The sequence below is a fragment of the Rhinoderma darwinii genome, chromosome 9 (genome assembly GCF_050947455.1).
Source record: "Rhinoderma darwinii isolate aRhiDar2 chromosome 9, aRhiDar2.hap1, whole genome shotgun sequence".
NCBI classification, from domain to species: Eukaryota; Metazoa; Chordata; class Amphibia; order Anura; family Rhinodermatidae; genus Rhinoderma; species Rhinoderma darwinii.
This window is the reverse complement of record NC_134695.1, coordinates 22,231,743-22,253,383: the sequence shown is the minus strand read 5'-3', so window position 1 is coordinate 22,253,383 and position 21,641 is coordinate 22,231,743. Positions and strand designations below refer to the sequence as shown.

General features: G+C 41.6%; 1 protein-coding gene across 7 annotated transcripts in view; it reads left to right on the top strand.

Annotated features, from left to right (window-relative positions):
* Positions 1-21,641, top strand: part of MUS81 (MUS81 structure-specific endonuclease subunit) — a 244,377-nt gene that overhangs the window by 175,942 nt on the left and 46,794 nt on the right. For all 7 annotated transcript variants that reach the window (XM_075837352.1, XM_075837348.1, XM_075837349.1 and 4 more), the window contains one exon: positions 11,624-11,791. In XM_075837352.1, the coding sequence (XP_075693467.1) occupies positions 11,624-11,791 (168 nt within the window). The remainder of the gene's footprint in view (positions 1-11,623; positions 11,792-21,641) is intronic.

Genomic DNA, 21,641 nt, shown 5'->3' with positions numbered 1-21,641 from the left:
AAGGAGGAACAGGAAAGGCAGGTATAAATAGACAGAGGGCGGGAGCTAGCTCCGTCTGGCCAGGCTGCGATAGGCTCTCCCACTCCTAAGCCTGCCATCCTGAGTGGTGGAAGATGGAGTCAGTCTCAGAGACATAGACTCAGGTGCAGACTGATTACCTATGGGAGTATACACAGAAGTTGTGCCTGGCAGATCCTTTACAATACCAGAGCATTATTGCCTGTCAGTGTAAGGGTATGTTCACACCCAGAGTCAAAAACGTCTGAAAATACGGAGCTGTTTTCAAGGGAAAACAGCCCCTGATTTTCAGACGTTTTTTGAGCAACTCGCGTTTTTCGCTGCGTTTTTACGGCCTTTTGGAGCTGTTTTCAATAGAGTCTATGAGAAAACGGCTCCAAAAACGTCCCAAGAAGTGTCCTGTACTTCTTTTGACGAGCCGTTATTTTACGCGCCGTATTTTGACAGCGACGCGTAAAATGACAGCTCGTCTGCACAGAACATCGTAAGACCCATTGAAAGTAATGGGCAGATGTTTGTCGACGTATTGGAGGCGTTTTTTCAGACGTAATTCGAGGCGTAAAACGCCTCCAATACGTCTGAAAATAGGTCGTGTGAACCCAGCCTAAAACTGACAGGCAATCTGGCACGTCCTAATAACCATATGTCCACGGTAGACCTGGGGGCTTTTATCAGGCCCCCGGCTGCCATGGCACCTTATCAGAGGCCCGTGATTGCATTTGCGGGCCGCCGATGGGTGACAGAGGGAGCTCCCTCCCTCTGTAAACAAGTTAAATGCCGCGGTCTCTATTGACTGCGGCATTTAACGGGTTAAATGGACTCGATCAAAGTAAACTTTGATCACGGCCGTTGGAGCAAGAGCCCGGCTGTCATTAGACTGGACTTAGACTGGACTTAGACTGGGCCGCCATGAAAAGGCGACGGCCTAGCCTAAGGTCCCTTAGTGACCACCGTGAAAATGTGTATTGGTGGTCACTAAGGGGTCGAGAGAGGGGAAAGCACTTGTGAGGATGTAAGGAGCACTAAGGCTCCATTCTTACGTTGCCATTAAAGTCAATGTGTATTTCTGCAGCAGAAATCTGAGACTTACAATAGGATTTCTGCCACAGATGTGCCACAAGTGGGTAGCGGGGTCCGGGGAATTAGTCCTATGGTCATTCAAAGCAGCTTATCCTTGTTTTTTCCCCGAAAATAATTAGCATGCTACTTATTGCAGTGGTGGATTTATTTTTATAGTGCTAATAAAAATACACATGGAACGTTTTTTCGTAGCATGTGAACTGGGTTGTGGAAACCTCATATGCATGGGATGGAGATTGTCATCAGAATCCGTGCCAAATCCAACGCATGTGAACGGGGGCCTTAGTGTATAACTGACAATGTTTCTTATCCTTTTAAGTTCTGCTAATATGAGATTTAAATAGAACCTTTCACCTCTTCAAACATGTTCAGCATGTTATAGGAAAGGCTTCACAAACCCTGTCTCACGTAAAATTATTTTTCTAACTCCCTCCGTTATTTACATATCGGTGCCGTTATATTTGGCGCCCGATATGTAAATAAGCCCCTGAACTGTCAATGGTGTGTTTCTAACTAACTAAAAGGCAAGGGGGCGTGATGTCTTCGCTCTAACACTGTCCAATCAGCTGTGGACAGTGTCACAGCGGCTTGCGCTGTGTTCCCTCCCGCGAGAACACACACAGACTTGGTGGTTGTGCTGCAGATAGCATGGGCGCACACGCACGCATGCGCGCACGGCCACTCGCGCACACATTGACGGATGTAAGTAGATCTCCTCGTCTTCTCCTCGTCGTCTCTGCTTCTTCTCGTTCCGTGGCGGCGGGAGTGGTGACGTCGATGTGCGAGTGAACTGCCGCGCGCGCTATCTGCAGCACAACCACCAAGTCTGTGTGTGTTCCCGCGGGAAGGAACACAGCCCAAGCCATCCTGACACTGTCCGCAGCTGATTCGACCGTGTCAGAGCGAAGACATCACGCCCCCTTGCCTTTTAGTTAGTTACAAACACCCCATTGACAGTTCAGGGGCTTATTTACATATCGGGTGCCAAATATAACAGCACCGTTAAGTAAATAATGGAGGGAGTTAGAAAAATAATTTTACGTGGGACTGTGTTTATGAAGCCTTTCCTATAACATGCTACACTCAGCTGCACATATTTGGGGAGGTGAAAGGTTCTCTTCAAAAAAATGTATGATCTCTGCATGAAAACATCACCACCGGCCACTGTCTTTTGATGACGGCTGTATTTAAAGCCCAGTTACCTTTGCTTCCTTTTATACGGCAGGTGGACGTAAACAGGTTAAGGATGGGCCGCTACTTATGGGCCAGTGCAGTGTGCTTGCCCACCAGGCTAAAATTTGCTAGCCAGCCCACTGCAGGGTCCAGTCGGCTGTGTAGAGAACAGGGGCTGGCTTGCAAATTTTAGCCTGGGGGGCAAGCACACTGCACTGGCCCATAAGTAGCGGCCCATCCTTAACCCGCTCCTGGATGTACTATTAGGTCATGGTAACTGCATCGTTTGCGCTCCATGACCTAATAGTACATCACGGGAGGACCGACTGTGCTTGCTGTCAGCGAATAGCTGACAGCTCTAATACGCTGCACTATGCATGTACTCCTGCCCTCAAGTCCCCCTAGTGGGACAAAGTAAAAAAGTTGTGTTAAAATAAAGTAAAAATCCCCCTTTTTCCCTTATCAGTCTTTTATTATTAATAAAAATAAACAAATTAACTATACATAATTGGTATCGCCACGTCCGTAATGGCCTGACCTACAAAAGTATTTTGTTATTCATCCCGCACGGTGAACGCCCTAAAAGAAAATAATAAACCATACCAGAATGACAATTTTTTTGGTCACTTCACCTCCCAAAAAATGGAATAAAAAGAGATCAAAAAGTACCTAAAAATTCTACTGATCGAAACTACAGATCGTTTCGCAAAAACCAAGTCCCCGCACGGCTTTCTTGATGGAAAAATAACAAAGTTATGGCTCTTAGAATAGGGTAACACAAAAAGTAAATGATTTTTTATAAAATATTTTATTGTGCAAACGCCATAAGACATAAAAAAATAATGAACATATGGTATCGCCGTAATCGTATCCCCCCCCCCCCCAAAATAAAGTAAATATGTAATTTATAGCGCATGGTGAACGACGGAAAAAATATAGAATAAAAAACAATAGTAGAATTGCTGTTTTTTAGTCACCATGCATCTTAAAAATAAAAACTGATCAAAAAGTCGTAGGCACCCCATGAAAGGGGTCTAGTTTCCACAATGGGGTCAGTTTTAAGGGGTTTCCCCTATACCGGTATTTCAGAAGTTCTGCAAATGCGACATGGCACCCAGAAACCAATCCAGCAAAATCTACATGCCAAATAGCACTTCTGCCTTTCTGAGCTCTGCTGTTTGTCCAACCAGCAGTTTATGACCACATGTGATTATTGCCGTAATCGGGAGAAATTGCTTTACAAATGTTGGGGTGTTTTTCCTCCTTTATTCCTTGTCAAAATTAAAAATTCGTACCTTTTATCGGAAAATGTGATTTTTCAATTGCACAGCCTAATTCCACAAAATGCAGCAAGTAACCTGTAGGATCTAAATGCCCACTATACCCCTCGGTAGGTTCCTTGAGGGGCGTAGTTTTCCAAATAGGGTCACTTTTGGGGGTTTCCACTGTTTTGCCACCACAAGATCTCTTCAAACCGGACATGGTGCGTAAAAAGGAGGGCTCTAAATCCTCTACGTGCTCCTTTGCTTCTGAGGCCTGTGCTTCAGTCCATTACATCCCCACTAGGGCCACATTTGGGATATTTCTGAAAACTGCAAAATCTAGGCAATAAGTGTTTAGTTACGTTTCTCTGGTAAAACCTTCTGTTTTAAAGGAAAAATTGAATAAAAAGGATTTTCTGACAAAAAAAATGAAATTTGTAGTTTTCACCTCTACATTGCTTTAAATTCCTGTGAAACAAATAAAGGGTTAATAAACTTTCTAAAGGCTGTTTTGAATACCTTGAGGGGTCTAGTTTCTAAAATGGGGTGTTTTATGGGGGTTTCTAATATATAGGCCCCTCAAAGCAACTTCAGAACTGAACTGTAACCTAAAAAAAAAAAGAGGCTTTTGACATTTTATTCAAAATATGAGAAATTCCTGCTTATGTTCTAAGCCGTGTAACGTCCTAGAAAAAAAAAAAAAGAATGTTCAAAATCGACCAAATTTTACCAGTAACATAAAGCCCAATGTCTCACGAGAAAACAATCTCAGAATCTCCCATTCCCCCCATAAAAAATAAAATAAAAATTAATCAAGAAGTCCCATGTACTCAATAATAGTACAAATGAAAACTACAACTTGCCCCGCAAAAATCAAGCCCACATACGGCCACATTGACGGAAAAATAAAAAAGTTATGGCTCTTGGAATGCGGCGATGCAAAAACAAGTAAATTTTTTCTAAAAGGGTTTTTTTTTTTTCTCCTCTGAAACTCTGTTTCAATATGTCTTTATTAAACAGTTGAGACATCAGAAAATATATGTGTATAACAGTTCTACACGCAGGTAGAAGTAGATAGTTAGTCTCAAATAATAATTAACCTATAAGTTTTAACATTTTGAGAAAATGGGATTCAAAATAATATGGATAATAAAAGAAAGGTAAATAAAATAAATGTTGTGAAGAACGTATACAGGTCATCATAAAGAAAAAATAAAATGTATACAATAGACAACGTATGAGCTCCCACTAGAAAGGGAGTGGTACGGCATATACAGAATTATTCCAACACATCCAATCTTTACAGAACCGGTCATGTCTTTGTATGCTACAGGCATAAATATATTCATATTGATAGTTTGTATTGACTTTTTTAATGATGTCTGTGATGGTCGGGACGTTACATGTTTTCCATCTGAACGCTACAGCTGATGTGGCAGATATTAAAATATGACATATTACAATTTGGAATTGTTTGGGAATAACATCAATTCCAAGCCGTAGTAACCCAAGTTCCGGCGTGAGGTTGATATTTTGAGTTGTAATCTCATTTAGTAGTGCGCTAATAGATTGCCAAAACGTTAATAATAAAGGACATTCCCAAAATATGTGAAGTATGGATCCCAAATGGTTACAACCTCTCTAACATTGTGGCGATGCATCACTAATATTCTGGAAAGTTTATACGGAGTGAGATACCATCTATATTTTATAATATAATTCTTGATGATTAGTACAGGAAGAGGATTTAAGAGAGATGGAGAACGCTCTTAACCACTGGTCTCTTGAAAATTGGCCGTTCAGATCTCTATGCCATTTAGATATGTGTTTGATTTTCAAAGGTAAGTGATTGGGAACCAATCTGATAAAACGTGTGAATACCTTTAATTGTTTTTAATTGGTTATTTAAGTACGTAGAAGCCGGCATAGGTAGGGAGAGTAATGGATATGGAATTTCTCTCATAATCGTTCTTATCTGCAGAAATTTGTAGAATTGAGTTTTATCTAGTTTGTATCTGAATGATAAGTCAGAGAAGCAACAGAGATTATTTTCCACATATAGATCATCTATATATGTTAAGCAAGGGTTTTTATTGTGCAAACGTAGGAAAACATATAAAACCTTTACATATTTGGCATCCCCGTAATCGTGCCGACCCATAGAATAAAGGTAACATGTTATTTATGCTGTATAGTAAACGGCGTAAATTTATAACGTGAAAATCAATGCTGGAATAGCTGCTTATTTTCAATTCTCTCCTAAAATAAAGTTAATAAAAGTTAATCGATATATTATATGGATCCAAAAAATGTCAACGGAATAAAAAAATACTTAACAGCATTCCATATAATATTTTTGAAAAATCTGGTTCTATCAGGAAGGTCGAAAGTGGCCAAAGAGGGAAGGGGTTAAGCCAATTTGTTCAAATCTGACGTGTCACTTTATGTGGTAATAACTTTGGAATTCTTTTATGTATCCAAGCGATTCTGAGATTGGTTTCTCGTGACACATTGTACTTTATATTAGTGGTAAAATTTGGTTCATTCATTCAGTGTTTATTTGTGAAAAACACCAACATTCAGAGAAAATTAGCAAAAATTAGCATTTTTCTAAATTTAAATGTATTTGCTTGTAAGACAGATAGTAACACCACACAAAATAGTTACTAGTTAATGTTCACTATATATCTACTTTATGTTGGCATTATTTTTTAAAAGGCCTTTTATTTTTAGCAACAATTTCTCACATTTTCAAGAAAATTTCAAAAGGCTCTTATTCTGAAGTGGCTTTGAGGGCCTTCTATATTAGAAAGCCCCCATAAATCACCCCCATTTTAAAAACTGCACCCCCTCAAAGTATTCAAAACAGCATTTAGAATGTTTCTTTAGGCGTTTCACAGGAATTAAAGCAATGTAGAGGTGAAATTTACAATTTTTATTGTTTTTTGCCAAAATTTATTTGTAATAAAAGTTTCCCTCTTCATAATATTTAGAGATTCTCTAGTGACTGGTATAGTGCCAAGGGACTGGTGCAGGGCAAATGTGGTGCCTATTTTCAAAAAGGGCTCTAGGTCTTCCCCGGGTAATTATAGACCAGTAAGCTTAAAGGAACAGTGTCATCACAAATTATTTTTTTATATGTTAAAGATGTTAGTGCTTTATTAAAAACGTTTATATTCATTTGTGTGTTTGTGTTTTACTTTTTCTTATTTTTACACTTTTTCTTCCCTATGGGGGCTGCCATTTTTTGTTCCATTTCTGTCTGTGTCGATTAACGACACATACAGACATGGAATACGGCAGCCACAGTCCCATAGGGACTGCGAACGGCTCCCGTCCCATTGACTTCCATGTACGGCGTCTGTGTGGGAACTGCGCATGCGCCGCTCCCACACAGTCCAATTCGAAATTGGCGCCGTCCGGCGCCATTTTCCTGTGGACCGGAAGTCGCGGCCGGACAGTAATATTACTACTTCCGGTCGCGGCTTCCGGATTTGTGCACTTGGACGAGCGGCAGCAAACGGAGCGGACGGGCCGGAGGGAGCCGCGGCGGCAGGAGCAGGTAAGAGATTTCAATGTATGTTCGTGTTTGTGTGTGTTTACTACTGTATGTAAACCTACTACACTGTGTGTTAGCTCAAAAAATGGCGACACACAGTGTAGGAGGTTACACCGTTCAAACCCCTCGTTTATCCCGGCACTAGCCAGGATAAAGGAGGGGGGGATGCTGAGAGCTCACTAGAGCGAGGGCTTTTAACCCAATGTTGCAATGCTGCAATTTTGGGAATAGCTCCATCTAGTGACCAAAAATGGGTAGTATTATAAATTAGAATTAATTTATAATATTTCCTGACTCGTGAAAAAAATAAAAAAAATTTGAACAATGTTTAATCACCCACACACTAAATGTTTAATTTAAAAAAAAACAACATGTTTTTTCTGGCAACACTATGCCTTTAACATCCATCGTGGGGAAAATGTTTGAGGGGCTATAGAGGGACTATATACAGGATTATGTGACAATAAATAGTATTATAAGTATTATAAGTGACAGCAAGCACGGTTTTATTAAGGACAGAAGTTGTCAAACTAACCTGATATGTTTTTATGAAGAGGTGAGCAGAAGTCTAGACAGAGGGGCCGCTGTGGATTTAGTGTTTTTGGACTTTGCAAAGGCATTTGACGCTGTCCCTCATAGACGTCTAATGGGTAAATTAAGGACTATAGGTTTAGAGAGTATAGTTTGTAATTGGATTGAGAATTGGCTCAAGGACCGGAACCAGAGAGTTGAGGTCAATGATTCCTACTCTGAATGGTGCCCGGTTATAAGTGGTGTACCCCAGGGTTCAGTGCTGGGACCACTATTATTCAACTTATTTATTAATGATATAGAGGATGGGATTAATAGCACTATTTCTATTTTTCAGATGACACCAAGCTATGTAGTATTGTTCAGTCTATGGAAGATGTTCGTAAATTGCAAGCGGATTTGGACACACTAAGTGTTCAGGCATCCACTTTTCAAATGAGGTTTAATGTAGATAAATGTAAAGTTATGCATCTGGGTACCAACAACCTGTATGCATCATATGTCCTAGGGGGAGCTACACTGGGGGAGTCACTTGTTGAGAAAGATCTGGGTGTACTTGTAAATCATAAACTAAATAACAGCATGCAGTGTCAATCAGCTGCTTCAAAGGCCAGCAAGATATTGTTGTGTATTAAAAGAGGCATGGACCCGCGGGACAGGGATATAATATTACCACTTTACAATGCATTAGTGAGGCCTCATCTAGAGTATGCAGTTCAGTTCTGGCCTCCAGTTCATAGAAAGGATGCCCTGGAGTTGGAAAAAATACAAGGAAGAGCGAAGAAAGCTAATAATGGGCATGGAGAATCTAGGTTATGAGGAAAGATTAAAAGAATGAAACCTATTTAGCCTTGAAAAGAGACGACTAAGGGTGGACATGATTAACTTATATAAATATATGAATGGCACATACAAAAAATATGGTGAAATCCTGTTCCATGTAAAACTCCATCAAAAAACAAGGGGGCACTCCCTCCGTCTGGAGATAAAAAGCTTCAATCTGCAAAGGCGACAAGCCTTCTTTACTTCGCAGATAGGTGGCTTTAAAAAATTCTTAGATAATTTTCTAGAACAAAAAAATACCAGTTCCTATGTTAATGTGTAGAAATGTTTCCCTTCCCTTCCCCATCCCTTGGTTGAACTTGATGGACATGTCTTTTTTCAACCGTACTAACTATGTAACTCTTGCTGGGGATTTCGCGCCTAGAGGGAGACCCAATTGCGCTATCTACAGAAAGGTGTGGCGCTATCTACAGGGGTATGTGTGGCACTATCTACATGGGCACTGTGGCACTATGTGGGCACTTGAACGTGTTCAGGCCATAATAGGTTTTTTGTATGGGGGCATGCATAGGGGCCCAACCCGTATAGTATAAGAAAAGGTACTATGCACTCCAAAAGTTGTTATCCAAAGATAGATTTTTAATATTAATAATTATGCCAGTATTAGTGGGCACTGGCACACTAGCTACAGTGGGCACTGGCGTGCTATCTACAGTGGGCACTGGCGTGCTATCTACAGTGGGCACTGACGTGCTATCTGCAGGGCCACTGTGTGGCGCTATCTACATTGGCATTGTGTGTGACACTATTTACAGTGGGCACAGGCATTATTTGCAGTGGGCACTGTGGTGCTATCTGCAGGGCGACTGTGTGTGGCGCTATCTACATGGGCATTGTGTGTGGCACTATTTACAGTGGGCACAGGCATTATTTACAGTGGTCACTGTGGCACTATCTACAGGAGTATTGCAGCACTCTATACATGGGCACTGTGGTGTTTTCAGGTGGTTAGTACAAAAAAACCCTTATGGATGAAATTCATCCGTTTTAGTAACATCCATGAAAAACTTATTGCAAATGGACTGATGCAAAATGGTCATGAAAAACTGACAGTTGATCTGTGTTTAAAGAGGCTCTGTCACCACATTATAAGTGCCCTATCTCCTACATATGGAGATCGGCGCTATAATGTAGGTGACAGCAGTGCTTTTTATTTAGAAAAACTATCTATTTTTACCACGTTATTAGCGATTATAGCTTTATGCTAATTACTTTCTTAATGCCCAAGTGGGCATGTTTTTACTTTAGGAGCAACCTATGAGCGCACAGGCGCAAGGGACAAAATGTCCTAAAATAATATAAGAGTAAATACCATGGATAGTAAAAAAAATATATAACTTTATTAATGTATAACAGTACATGGTATAACAATATCAGATATAATGAAAGATATGACAGATCATCTATCAAAAAGAGCGGAGATATGGTAAAGATGACAACATACCATAGGGAACATGGGAAACAGCCAAACTCAGAGTCCCAAAACATGATGATAGCCTCCTGACGAAGCCGGTCGTAGGCGAAACGCGCGTCGAGGCGTTCCTGTGCCATCTCTTCACGTTCCCCTGCCATCTCTTCACGTTCCCCTTTCTCACCATGTCTACGGGTATTTTTATGTCTATACTCTCTTTATCTGGCATGTATTGGTATATATAGGCTTGCATACACGCCATTTATTTAGAGCTGATTCATGTTATCCTTCCTTGGATGGGTATTCACTCTCCCTACATATGTATACAGCCATTTATATTTCTTCTTTCTATACCTATATTTGTGACATGTTTGTTTTGGGACTCTGTTTGAGTTTGGCTGTTTCCCATGTTCCCTATGGTATGTTGTCATCTTTACCATATCTCCGCTCTTTTTGATAGATGATCTGTCATATCTTTCATTATATCTGATATTGTTATACCATGTACTGTTATACATTAATAAAGTTATATATTTTTTTTACTATCCATGGTATTTACTCTTATATTATTTTAGGACATTTTGTCCCTTGCGCCTGTGCGCTCATAGGTTGCTTCTCAGTTTGCTCGGGGTTCTCCCCTTGTCTTGCCTTAATTTGTTTTGAGGTTTTTGTAGGTTTACTATGTTTTTACTTTAGACCAAGTGAGCGTTGTACAGAGGAGTGTATGACGCTGACCAATCCGCAACATACACTTCTCTCCATTCATTTACACTGCACTAGCGATATAGCTATATCGCTATGTGCAGCCACATAAACACACTATAGCATTACTACAGTGTTCTGATAATGAATATACATTACCTCCAGCCAGGACAGGATGTGTATTCAGAATCCTGACACGTCTGAATCTTTTCTGTGAGATTTCCAGCAAGGCAAACATAATCTCGCGAGATTACGATGTAAACTGTCATTTAAAACTAGATTACTTTTGCCTTGCTGGAAATCTCACAGAAAAGATTCAGAAGTGTCAGGATTCTGAATACACATCACGTCCTGGCTGGAGGTAATGTATATTCATTGTCAGGACACTGCAGTAATGTTAGTGTTTGTGTATGTGGCTGCACATAGCGATATATCTATATCGCTTGTGCAGTGTAAATGAATGGAGAGAAGTGTATGACGCTGATTGGTCAGCGTCATACACTCCTCAGTACAACGCCCACTTGGTCTAAAGTAAAAACCCGCCCACTTGGGCATTAAGAATCGAATTAGCATAAAGCTAAAAATCGCTCATAAAGTGGTAAAAATAGATTGTTTTTCTAAATAAAAAGCACTGCTGTCACCTACATTATAGCGCCCATCTCCTTATGTAGGAGATAGGCCACTTATAATGTGGTGACAGAGTCTCTTTAACGGGCTCTTTTTTTTCACTGTAGTGTGAATGTAGTCTTATGCCGCCATATGAAATCTGAAGGATATGATGGTACAGTAAAGGCCCCATGAACAATAATGTGAGCCGTACAACGACCGCGTGCATGAGGCCTAACTGTGTAACTGATGTCTAAGCTTTTACAATGCACTGCTCTCTAGTAACCGGCATCCAGCAGATTTGTGAATTTACAGAGAAAAAAAATCATATAATAGATAAAGTAAAGCCCAGTTTATAAGCACTGTGTGTGGAACTACTGTTCTTGTTGATAGACTGCTGCGTCCCACCTTCTAACATTTTTAATATCTTCTGTGTAGATATTCACTTACTGACAAAGGACTTGAACTAGCACAGAGATTGGAAGCTGCTGAAGAAGGTCTTGAAGACCGAAATGATAGTGTCAGTCAAGGATGCACCACAACATCTGAGGAAGATCAAGAAAATCAGGATAAGCTGCACTTTAGAGAAAATATCCAAAATGTACTGTAAGTGAACTTATACATGCAAAAGATTAACCCCTTCCCGCTGTGGCCACTTTTGACATTCCTCACAGAGCCTCATTTTTCAAATCTGACATGTTTCATTTTATGTGGTAATCACTTCAAAATGATTTTACCTATCCAAGCAATTCTGAGATTGTTTTCTCGTGACGCATTGGACTTTATGTTGCTGGCAAAATTTGGTCGATACATTCAGTATTTAATTGTGAAAAACACCAAAATTTTGTGAAAAATTAGCATTTTTCTAAATGTAAATGTTTCTGCTTGCAAGACAGTCAGTTATACCACACAAAATTGTTGCTAATTAACATCCCCCATATGTCTACTTTAAATTGGTACCGTTTTTCGAAGATCCTTTTATTTTTCTAGGACGTTACATGGCTTAGAACTTTAGCAGCAATTTCTCACATTTTCAAGAAAATTTGAAAAGGCTATTTTTACAGGGGCCAGTTTAATTTTAACGTGGCTTTAAGGGCCTTATATAATAGAAACTCCCAATAAGTCACCCCATTTTAAAAACTTCACCCGTCAAAGTATTCAAAACAGCATTTAAAAGTTTTCTTAACCCTTTAGATGTTTCACAGGAATTAAAGCAGAGTGGAGGTGAAATTTACAACTTTCATTTTTGTTTTTTTTCCAGAAATTCATGTTTAATCCATTTTTTTGGTAACACTGAAAGTTTTACCAGAGAAACGCAACTCAATATTTATTGCCCAGGTTCTGCAGTTTTAGAAAATATCCCACATGTGGCCCTAGTGTGCTAATAGACAGACCTCAGAAGCAAAGGAGCACCTAGAGGATTTTGGGGCCTTCATTTTATTAGAATATATTTTAGGCACCATGTCAGGTTTGAGGAGGTCTTGTTGGGCCGAAACAGTGAAAACACTCCCAAAAAGACAACATTTGGCAAACTACACCCCTCATGGAATTTATCAAGGGGTGTAGTGAGCATTTTGACCCCACAGGTTTTTTGCGGAATTTAGTGAAAGTGAAAATCTACATTTTTTCCAATAAAACGTAGAACTTTTCATTTTCTCTCAATTACGGCAACGAAACGCCATTTGAAGCTCAAATTTAGCTGGAATGGTTTTCGAGTGCCATGTCACATTTCAAAAGCCCCTGCAGGGCCAAAACAGTAGGGGCCCCCCAAAAGTGACCCCATTTGGGAAACTTCACACCTTAAGGAATCTCTCTAGGTGTATAGTGAGCATTTAGACCCCACAGGTCTTTTGCAGAATTTATTGGAATTAGGCCATAAAAATTAATATCAACATTTTTTCCACTAAAAATGTAATGACGGGGTAAGGAGACAGACAGGTGAGCCCTAATCTACCCGCCACTCAGTCCCTGCCTACTTGCACGACCCATCCTAGGCGACGGGGTACAACTGGGCGACGGTCCCTACACTCAATACGTGCACGAGAGACAAACAGACAAGGGTACACAGAAGCTAAGGGAAATGGGGCAGTTGCCCACGGCAACACCGTGAGCAACAAGAGTAGTGAACGAGCCGAGTCAAACCAGGAGTGTATGAGGTACCAAACGCAGAGCACGAGCGTAGTCAGTAAAGCCAGGGTCAAAATGAAGCTGCGGTCAATAGTAATAGCTGGAACAGCAGAGCCAGGAAACAAGGCACAGGCAAAGACAAGAAGCAAATGAAGGTATACATAAACCGAGGGCGGGAGCTAGCTCCGTCTGTCCAGGCTGTGATAGGTTCTCCCACTCCTCAGCCTACCAGCTTCAGTGGCAGCAGATCGAGTCACTCTAACAGACCTAGGAGCAGATGCAGACTGATTAACCACGGGCGTCGACACAGAAGCTGTGTCTGGCAGATCCTTTACAAAAAAGTTGAATTTTTTCATTTTCAATTGATAAAGGAGAAAAAGCCACCCAATATTTAAAAAAGCAATTTCTCATGACTAAAGCAATATCCCACATGTGATCATAAACTGCTATTTGGAAGCACAGCAAGGCTCTAAAGGGAAGGAGCGGAATTTGGTTTTTGGAGTGGAGATTATACAAAATTTGTTTTCTGACAATATGTTGCATTGAGCGAAGGTACCAGTACATTGGAAAGCCCTGAAAAATTACCCCATTTTGGAAACTGCATCCCTGAAGAAATTTATCTAGATGTATTTTGACCCCACAAGTGTTTTGTAGAAATTAGTGCACAGTGTATGTTACAGATTGAAAATTGCCATTTTTCCACTGATATGCCATTTCAGTGACCAATATGTTGTGCCCAGCTTGTTCCACTGGAGACACACACCACAGAAATTCTCAAGCGGGTTCTCCAGAATACAGTAATACCCCATATGTGGTCATAAACTGCTGTTTGGGCACACTGTCAGGCTCAGAAGATTTTGCTTAGTAGTAGTTTTGTTTGGGGTTTTACTGGTATTTCAGTTTATGTAATCTGTGTGGAGTTCATCAGGGTATATGTAAGCTGGGCGGAGTACATCAGGGTATATGTAAGCTGGGCGGAGTATATCGGGGTATATGTAAACTGGATGGAGTACATCAGGGTATATGTAAGCTGGGGGGAGTACATCAGGGTTTATGTAAACTGGAGTACATCAGGGTATATATAATCTGTGTGGAGTACATCAGGGTATATGTAAGCTGGGCGGAGTACATTAGGGTTTATGTAAACTGAGGAGTACATCAGGGTATATGTAAGCTGTGTGGAGTACATCAGGGCATATGTAATCTATGTGGAGTACATCAGGGTTTATGTAAACTGGGCGGAGTACATCAGGGTATATGTAAACTGGGCGGAGTACATCAGGGCATATGTAATCTATGTGGAGTATAACGGTATATGTAAGATGGGCGGAGTACATCAGTGTTTATGTAAGCTGTGAGGAGTACATCAGGGTATATGTAAGCTGGGCGGAGTACATCAGGGTATATGTAAACTGTGAGGAGTACATCAGGGTATGTGTAAGCTGTGTGGAGTACATCAGGGTATATGTAAGCTGTGTGGAGTACATCAGGGTATATGTAAGCTGCACGGAGTACATCAGGGTATATGTAAGCTGGGCGGAGTACATCAAGACATGTAATCTGTGTGGAGTACATCAGGGTATATGTAAGCTGGGTGGAGTACATCAGGGCATATGTAATCTGTATGGAGTACATCAGGGTATATGTAAACTGGGCGGAGTACATCAGGGTATATGTAAGCTGTGCGGAGTACATCAGGGTATATGTAAGCTGGGCGGAGTACATCAGGGTTTATGTAAACTGGGCGGAGTACATCAGGGCATATGCAATCTGTGTGGAGTACATCAGGGTATATGTAAACTGGCGGAGTACATCAGGGTATATGTAAACTGGGCGGAGTACATCAGGGTATATGTAAACTGTGTGGCGTACATCAGGGTATATGTAAGCTGGGCGGGCGAGTACATCAGGGTTTATGTAAGCTGTGCGGAGTACATCAGGGTATATGTAAACTGGGCGGAGTACAACAGGGTTTATGTAAACTGGGTGGAGTGCATCAGGGTATATATAAGCCGGGAGGAGTACATCAGGCTATATATAAGCCGGGCGGAGTATGTCGGGCTATATGTAAGCTGTACAGAGTACATCAGGGTATATGTATACTGTGCGGAGTACATCCGGGTATATGTATACTGTGCGGACTACATCAGAATATATGTAAGATGGGCGGAGTACATCAGGGTTTATGTAAGCTGGGCGGAGTACATCAGGGTATATGTAAACTGGGCGGAGTACATCAGGGTATATGTAAGCTGGGCGGAGTACATCAGGGTATATGTAAACTGGGCAGAGTACATCAGGGTATATGTAAGATGGGCGGAGTGCATCAGGGTATATGTAAACTGGGTGGAGTACATCAGGGTATATGTAAGATGGGCGGAGTGCATCAGGGCATAATGGGAGGATGTAATAATGGAGCAAATGAATAGTAAAATTAATAATTCATGGATTGGTGTGGTACACTTTGAACCAATCCTTTATGCACAGGCCGGGTTTTTAGGGTATTATACAAAATATCTGCGCTCCAGTATTGCCTAATCTTTGACTTCTTCTCTAGCCTTATGAGCAGCACAAGGCCCTAAAGTTTGCTCATCTCCAGTCCATCTACAGGGTCCACCTGTGGGGTCCAACAAATGATGATGTGGGTTTTTTAGTGAAAAACTACTGGACCTAAATAATTTTTACGTTTTACTACTTTCCCACTATAAAAATACTCTTTTCTAAAAAAAAAAATCATGTTTTAGTGTCGCTATTTTCTGACAGCCATAACTTTTTTTATTTTTCAGTTGATATCGCTGGAGGAGGGCATGTTTTTTGTGGGTACCATTTTTGGGTGCTTGCGACTTTTTTATCACTCCTTATTACATTTTTTTCTGAGACAAAGTGACCAAAATAATAAATTCTGGCATTATTTTATGACATTTACAGTGTTCACCGTGCGGTAAAAATAACATGATATTTTTATAGTTCAGCCCGTTCTGAACGCGGCGATATGTATTATTATAGTTTTTTTCCTTTTTTTGCTAATTATAATGGACTTGATCAGGGAAACAGGGCGATTATTGTTTTTATTACGTAAAAGTTTTATTTATTTATTTTTCTTAAACATTTTTTTTATACTTTCTTTTTACACTTACTTTGGGACTTGAAGATCTGACCCACTTAGTATAGTAGTGTAGTGCAGTGTAATGTAATTTTCCAGCTGACAGTTAGCCTATTGGGACCTGCCTTGGGCTGTTCGACCAGGAAGCTGTTGCTAGGCTTCCTGGTTGCCATAGCAACCATCGGCACCCGCGATCACTCGTGGGGGCGGTGGTGTACAGAGGGAGCCCCCTCCCTCTGTCAACCACTTCAATGCGGCGTACGCCATTGATCGCCGCATTAAAGGGGTTAAACGGCGGCTATCGGCAGTAACTACATCCCTCGTGGACGTCTAATGGGTAAATTAAGGACTATAGGTTTAGAAAATATAGTTTGTAATTGGATTGAGAATTGGCTCAAGGACCATATCCAGAGAGTTGTGGTCAATGATTCCTACTCTGAATGGTCCCCGGTAATAAGTGGTGTACCCCAAGGTTCCATGCTGGGACCACTATTATTCAACTTATTTATTAATGATATAGAGGATGGGATTAATAGCACTATTTATATTTTTGCAGATGACACCAAGCTATGTAGTATTGTTCAGTCTATGGAAGATATTCGTAAATTGCAAGCCGTTTTCAAACAAACTAAGTGTTTGGTCATCCAGTTGGCAAATGAGGTTTAATGTAGATAAATGTAAAGTTATGCACCTGGGTACGAACAATCTGCATGCACCATATATCCTAGGGGGAGCTACACTGGGGGAGTCACTTGTTGAGAAGGATCTGGGTGTACTTGTAAATCATAAACTAAATAACAGCATGTAATGTCAATCAGCCAGCAAGATCTTGTTGTGTATTGAAAGAGCTGGTCACAGCAGGAACAGTAGATGGCTTTAAAAAAGGCATAGATAATTTCCTAGAATGGAAAAATATCAGCTCCTATGTAGGGTTGTAACGATACCAGAATTTGGACTTCAATACCGATACTTTGTGTAGTATTGCGATACTCTATACTAAAACGATACTTTGCCAATAATAATAATGAAAAAAAAAGTTCTTCCATTTTCTGATGTGAGGCACGTGGTGTGATGAATTTTGAATCTCCATGTGCATCACATTAACAGTAATTAACCCCATCATTTTCCTCATTCATAATAGACAACATTGGGTCAATGTGTGAGGAACATGATGGGGTTAATTACTATTAAAGGGAAGGTGTCACAAAATTTATTTTTTTTCTATGTTATTGCTTTTATTATGTCATTAAAATAAATTTTATTTATTTCTGTCTTTGTGTTGTACTTTTTTCTTTTTTCTTTCCTTTACTTCTCTATGGGGGCTGCCTTTTTTTGTTTTCATCTCTGTATGTGTCGATTAACGACACATACAGAGATGGAATACGGCACATACATCCCCATAGAGAATGCAAATGGGAGCAGTTTCATTCATTATAGTGTAGGTCGTCTGTGTGGGAACGGCGCATGCGCCGCTCCCACACAGTCCAAAAGGAAGGTCTTTGGCAGAGCGACATCCGGCGCCATTTTCATGTGGACGGGAAGCCGCGGCCGGACAGTAAGATGACTACTTCCGGTCGCGGCTTCCGTCCACATGTTCAGAAGCAAGGACTAGGAGCAGAGGGAGCGGCGACAGCGGCAGTGACAGCGGCGGCGGCAGGAGCAGGTAAGTTATGTTTGTGTATGTGATGTGTGTGTATGTTCGTGTTATACTGTCTGATTGCCACTGTATCTAATCCTCCTACACTGTGCATTCGCTCAAAAAATGGCGGCACACAGTGTAGGAGGTTTGAACATTCAACCCCCTCCTTTCTGCTGGCACTAGCCAGCAGAAAGGAGGGGGGATTGTTTGAGGACGCTAGAGCGAGTGTGTCTTCTCCAATTTTGCAGCATAAAGCAATGAGGTTGCTTTACCACATGCCAATGCTACAATTTTGGGAATTGCTCCCTCTAGTGACCAGCACATGGAAATGTTATAAATTAGAATCTTATTTATAATATTTCCTGACTTGTGAAAAAATTAAAAAAGTTAGAACAATGTGTAATCATTTATATACTAACAGTTTAACTAAAAAAATATATATTTTTCTAGCGACACATTCCCTTTAATGTGAGGCACATGGAGGTTCAAAATTCATAATACCTGGTGGTCACAGAAATAAGTGAAAGAAAGCAGTTTTTTATTTTATAACAGCGCAAACATGAATGACACTATAAATGTGTTATTACGGGCGTGACGATACCGAATATGTGTATATTGTATGTATTAAGACTAAGTTTATTGTAAAAAATGTGTGTTGTTTTTTTTAATCTAACCTTACCTATTTTTTTTTTACTTTAATGTACTGGCATATATCTATATATATACGGATAGTACACAGGCAGTTGTTAGAACATACCTCAATATGCCCTAACAACAGGAAATATGGTCAGACAGCCCTGGGGTCTTTCGATGGACCCTGGGCTGTCTTCCCATATATGGTATGTCCAGAGGCGTAGCTAGGTTCTCCAGCACCCGGGGCAGATTCAGTTTGGCGCCCCCCCCCCCCCCCCCAACTTCTTTCCCGACATACCCTTCCCCCTCGCCGTGTTTGTTTTCTCTACCAATCGACGTGTCATTTCTTTTTATGTAACGCGAGCATAAAATTATTTGTACATTTCACAAGCAATATGGTTCTATACACAACACCAGAACCAAGCTCGGTACATATATACAGCACCAGCACAAATACAGCTCAATTTAGTGCAACCCCTGCCATATAGGTGTGTACGGCGTTAAACTACAGCTCCCAGCATAGCCCGAACAATGGTAAGGATATGCTGGGAGATGCCGTTTCACAAAAATAAATCCTATCATAATCATACCACCCATCATCTCGCTGCAGATCATACAGTGACTACAGTGCTGATTATAGGCAGAGTGAACATTTACATTAACTGACTCACCGGTGACGTCTCAGATTCTAGTTCTTTTTCTCCATCCGGTCCAGACCTCTATGATGACTTCTCCCGGTCATAGACCATTTCTGCAGTTTGCAGCTCACATGTCTTCAGCTTCTCACTTTACCAACATTTCTACACCTATAAATAAAGATAAAGTTATCATTATACCATACACTACGCCCCTAAATATAATAGTGACATACACTGCACCTCTAATTATAATAGCACCATACACCGTGTCCCACACACACACTGTGCCCCCTGTAGATAGTGCCTGCCATAGAGCCCCTGTAGATAGTGCCCCCATATAGACCACCCCTGTATATAGTGTCCCACAAATAACTCCCCCTATAGTGCTCTACAGATAGCCCACCCCTGTATATAGCCCCCTGTAGATATAGCCCACCCCTGTATATAGAGCTCTACAGATAGCCCAACCATGTATGTAGCCCCCCTGTAGATATAGCCCACCCCTGTATATAGTGTTTCACAGATAGCCCACCCCTGTATATAGCCCCCCCCTTGTACATATAGTCCACCCCTGTATATAGTGCTCCACAGATAGCCCACCCCTGTATATACTATATACAAGGGTGGGCTATCTGTGGAGCACTATATACAGGAGTGGACTATATGTACAAGGGGGCTATATACAGGGGTGGGCTTTCTGTGGAGCACTATAGGGGGGAGCTATTTGTGGGATACTATATACAGGGGTGGGCTATATCTACAGGGGGACTATATACAGGGGTGGGCTATATCTACAGGGGGACTATATCTACAGGGGGACTATATATACAGGGGTGGGCTATCTACAGGGGGACCATATCTACAGGGGGACCATATCTACAGGGGGACCATATCTACAGGGCTGGGCTATATCTACAGGGCTGGGCTATATCTACAGGGCTGGGATATACACAGGGGGGCTATATATACAGGGGTGGGCTATACACAGGGGGGCTATATCTATAGAGGGGGGCTATGCACAGGGGGGCTATATCTACAGGGGTGGGCTATATACAGGGGGAATATATCTACTGGGGGCTATATCTACAGGGCTGGGCTATATACAGGGTGACTATATCTACAGGGGGGCTATATACTGGGGTGGGCTATCTATGGAGCACCATATACAGGGGTGGGATATATCTACAGGGGGCTATATACTATATAGCCCACCCCTGTGTATGGTGCTCTATAGACAGCCCACTCCAGTATATAGCCCCCCTGTAGATATAGTCCCCCTGTAGATATAGTCCCCCTGTAGATATAGTCCCCCTGTATATAGCCCAGCAGATATAGTCCCCCTGTATATAGTCCAGCCCTATAGATATAGTCCCCCTGTATATAGCCCAGCCCTGTAGATATAGTCCCCCTTTATATAGCCCAGCCCTGTAGATATAGTCCCCCTGTATATAGCCCCCCTGTAGATATAGTCCCCCTGTATATAGCCCAGCCCTGTAGATATAGTCCCCCTGTATATAGCCCCCTGTAGATATAGTCCCCCTGTATATAGCCCAGCAGATATAGTCCCCCTGTATATAGCCCAGCCCTGTAGATATAGTCCCCCTGTGTATAGCCCAGCCCTGTAGATATAGTTCCCCTGTATATAGCCCAGCAGATATAGTCCCCCTGTATATAGGCCAGCCCTGTAGATATAGCCCCCCTGTAGATATAGTCCCCCTGTATATAGCCCCCCTGTAGATATAGTCCCCCTGTATATAGCCCAGCAGATATAGTCCCCCTGTATATAGTCCAGCCCTGTAGATATAGTCCCCCTGTATATAGCCCAGCCCTGTAGATATAGTCCCCCTGTATATAGCCCAGCAGATATAGTCCCCCTGTATATAGCCCAGCCCTGTAGATATAGTCCCCCTGTATATAGCCCAGCCCTGTAGCTATAGTCCCCCTGTAGATAGACACCCCCCGTAGATAAAGTCCCCTGTGTAGACAAAGTCCCCCCACCCCGCAGATACAGCCACACTTCTATTACAATTTAAAAATTAAAAATAATTTTTTTTCAAACTCACCTTATTCCCGCTCCCACGCCGTCCGGCAGCCATGGAGACCTGCTCTCTTCTGCGCAGGTCTCCAGGGGGTTGAACACAGCGTCTATGAAAGGCGCTGATTGGCTGGGCAGGATGACTTTCCCTGCCAGTCAGTCACCGCCTTTCATCGACGGAAGCGTCACTGGTACAAAAGGTACCAGTCGCTTCATTCGTGGAGAGGCGCTGAATGGCCGGGCACGGAACGTGCCCGGTCATTCATTGCTTCTAATTGTAC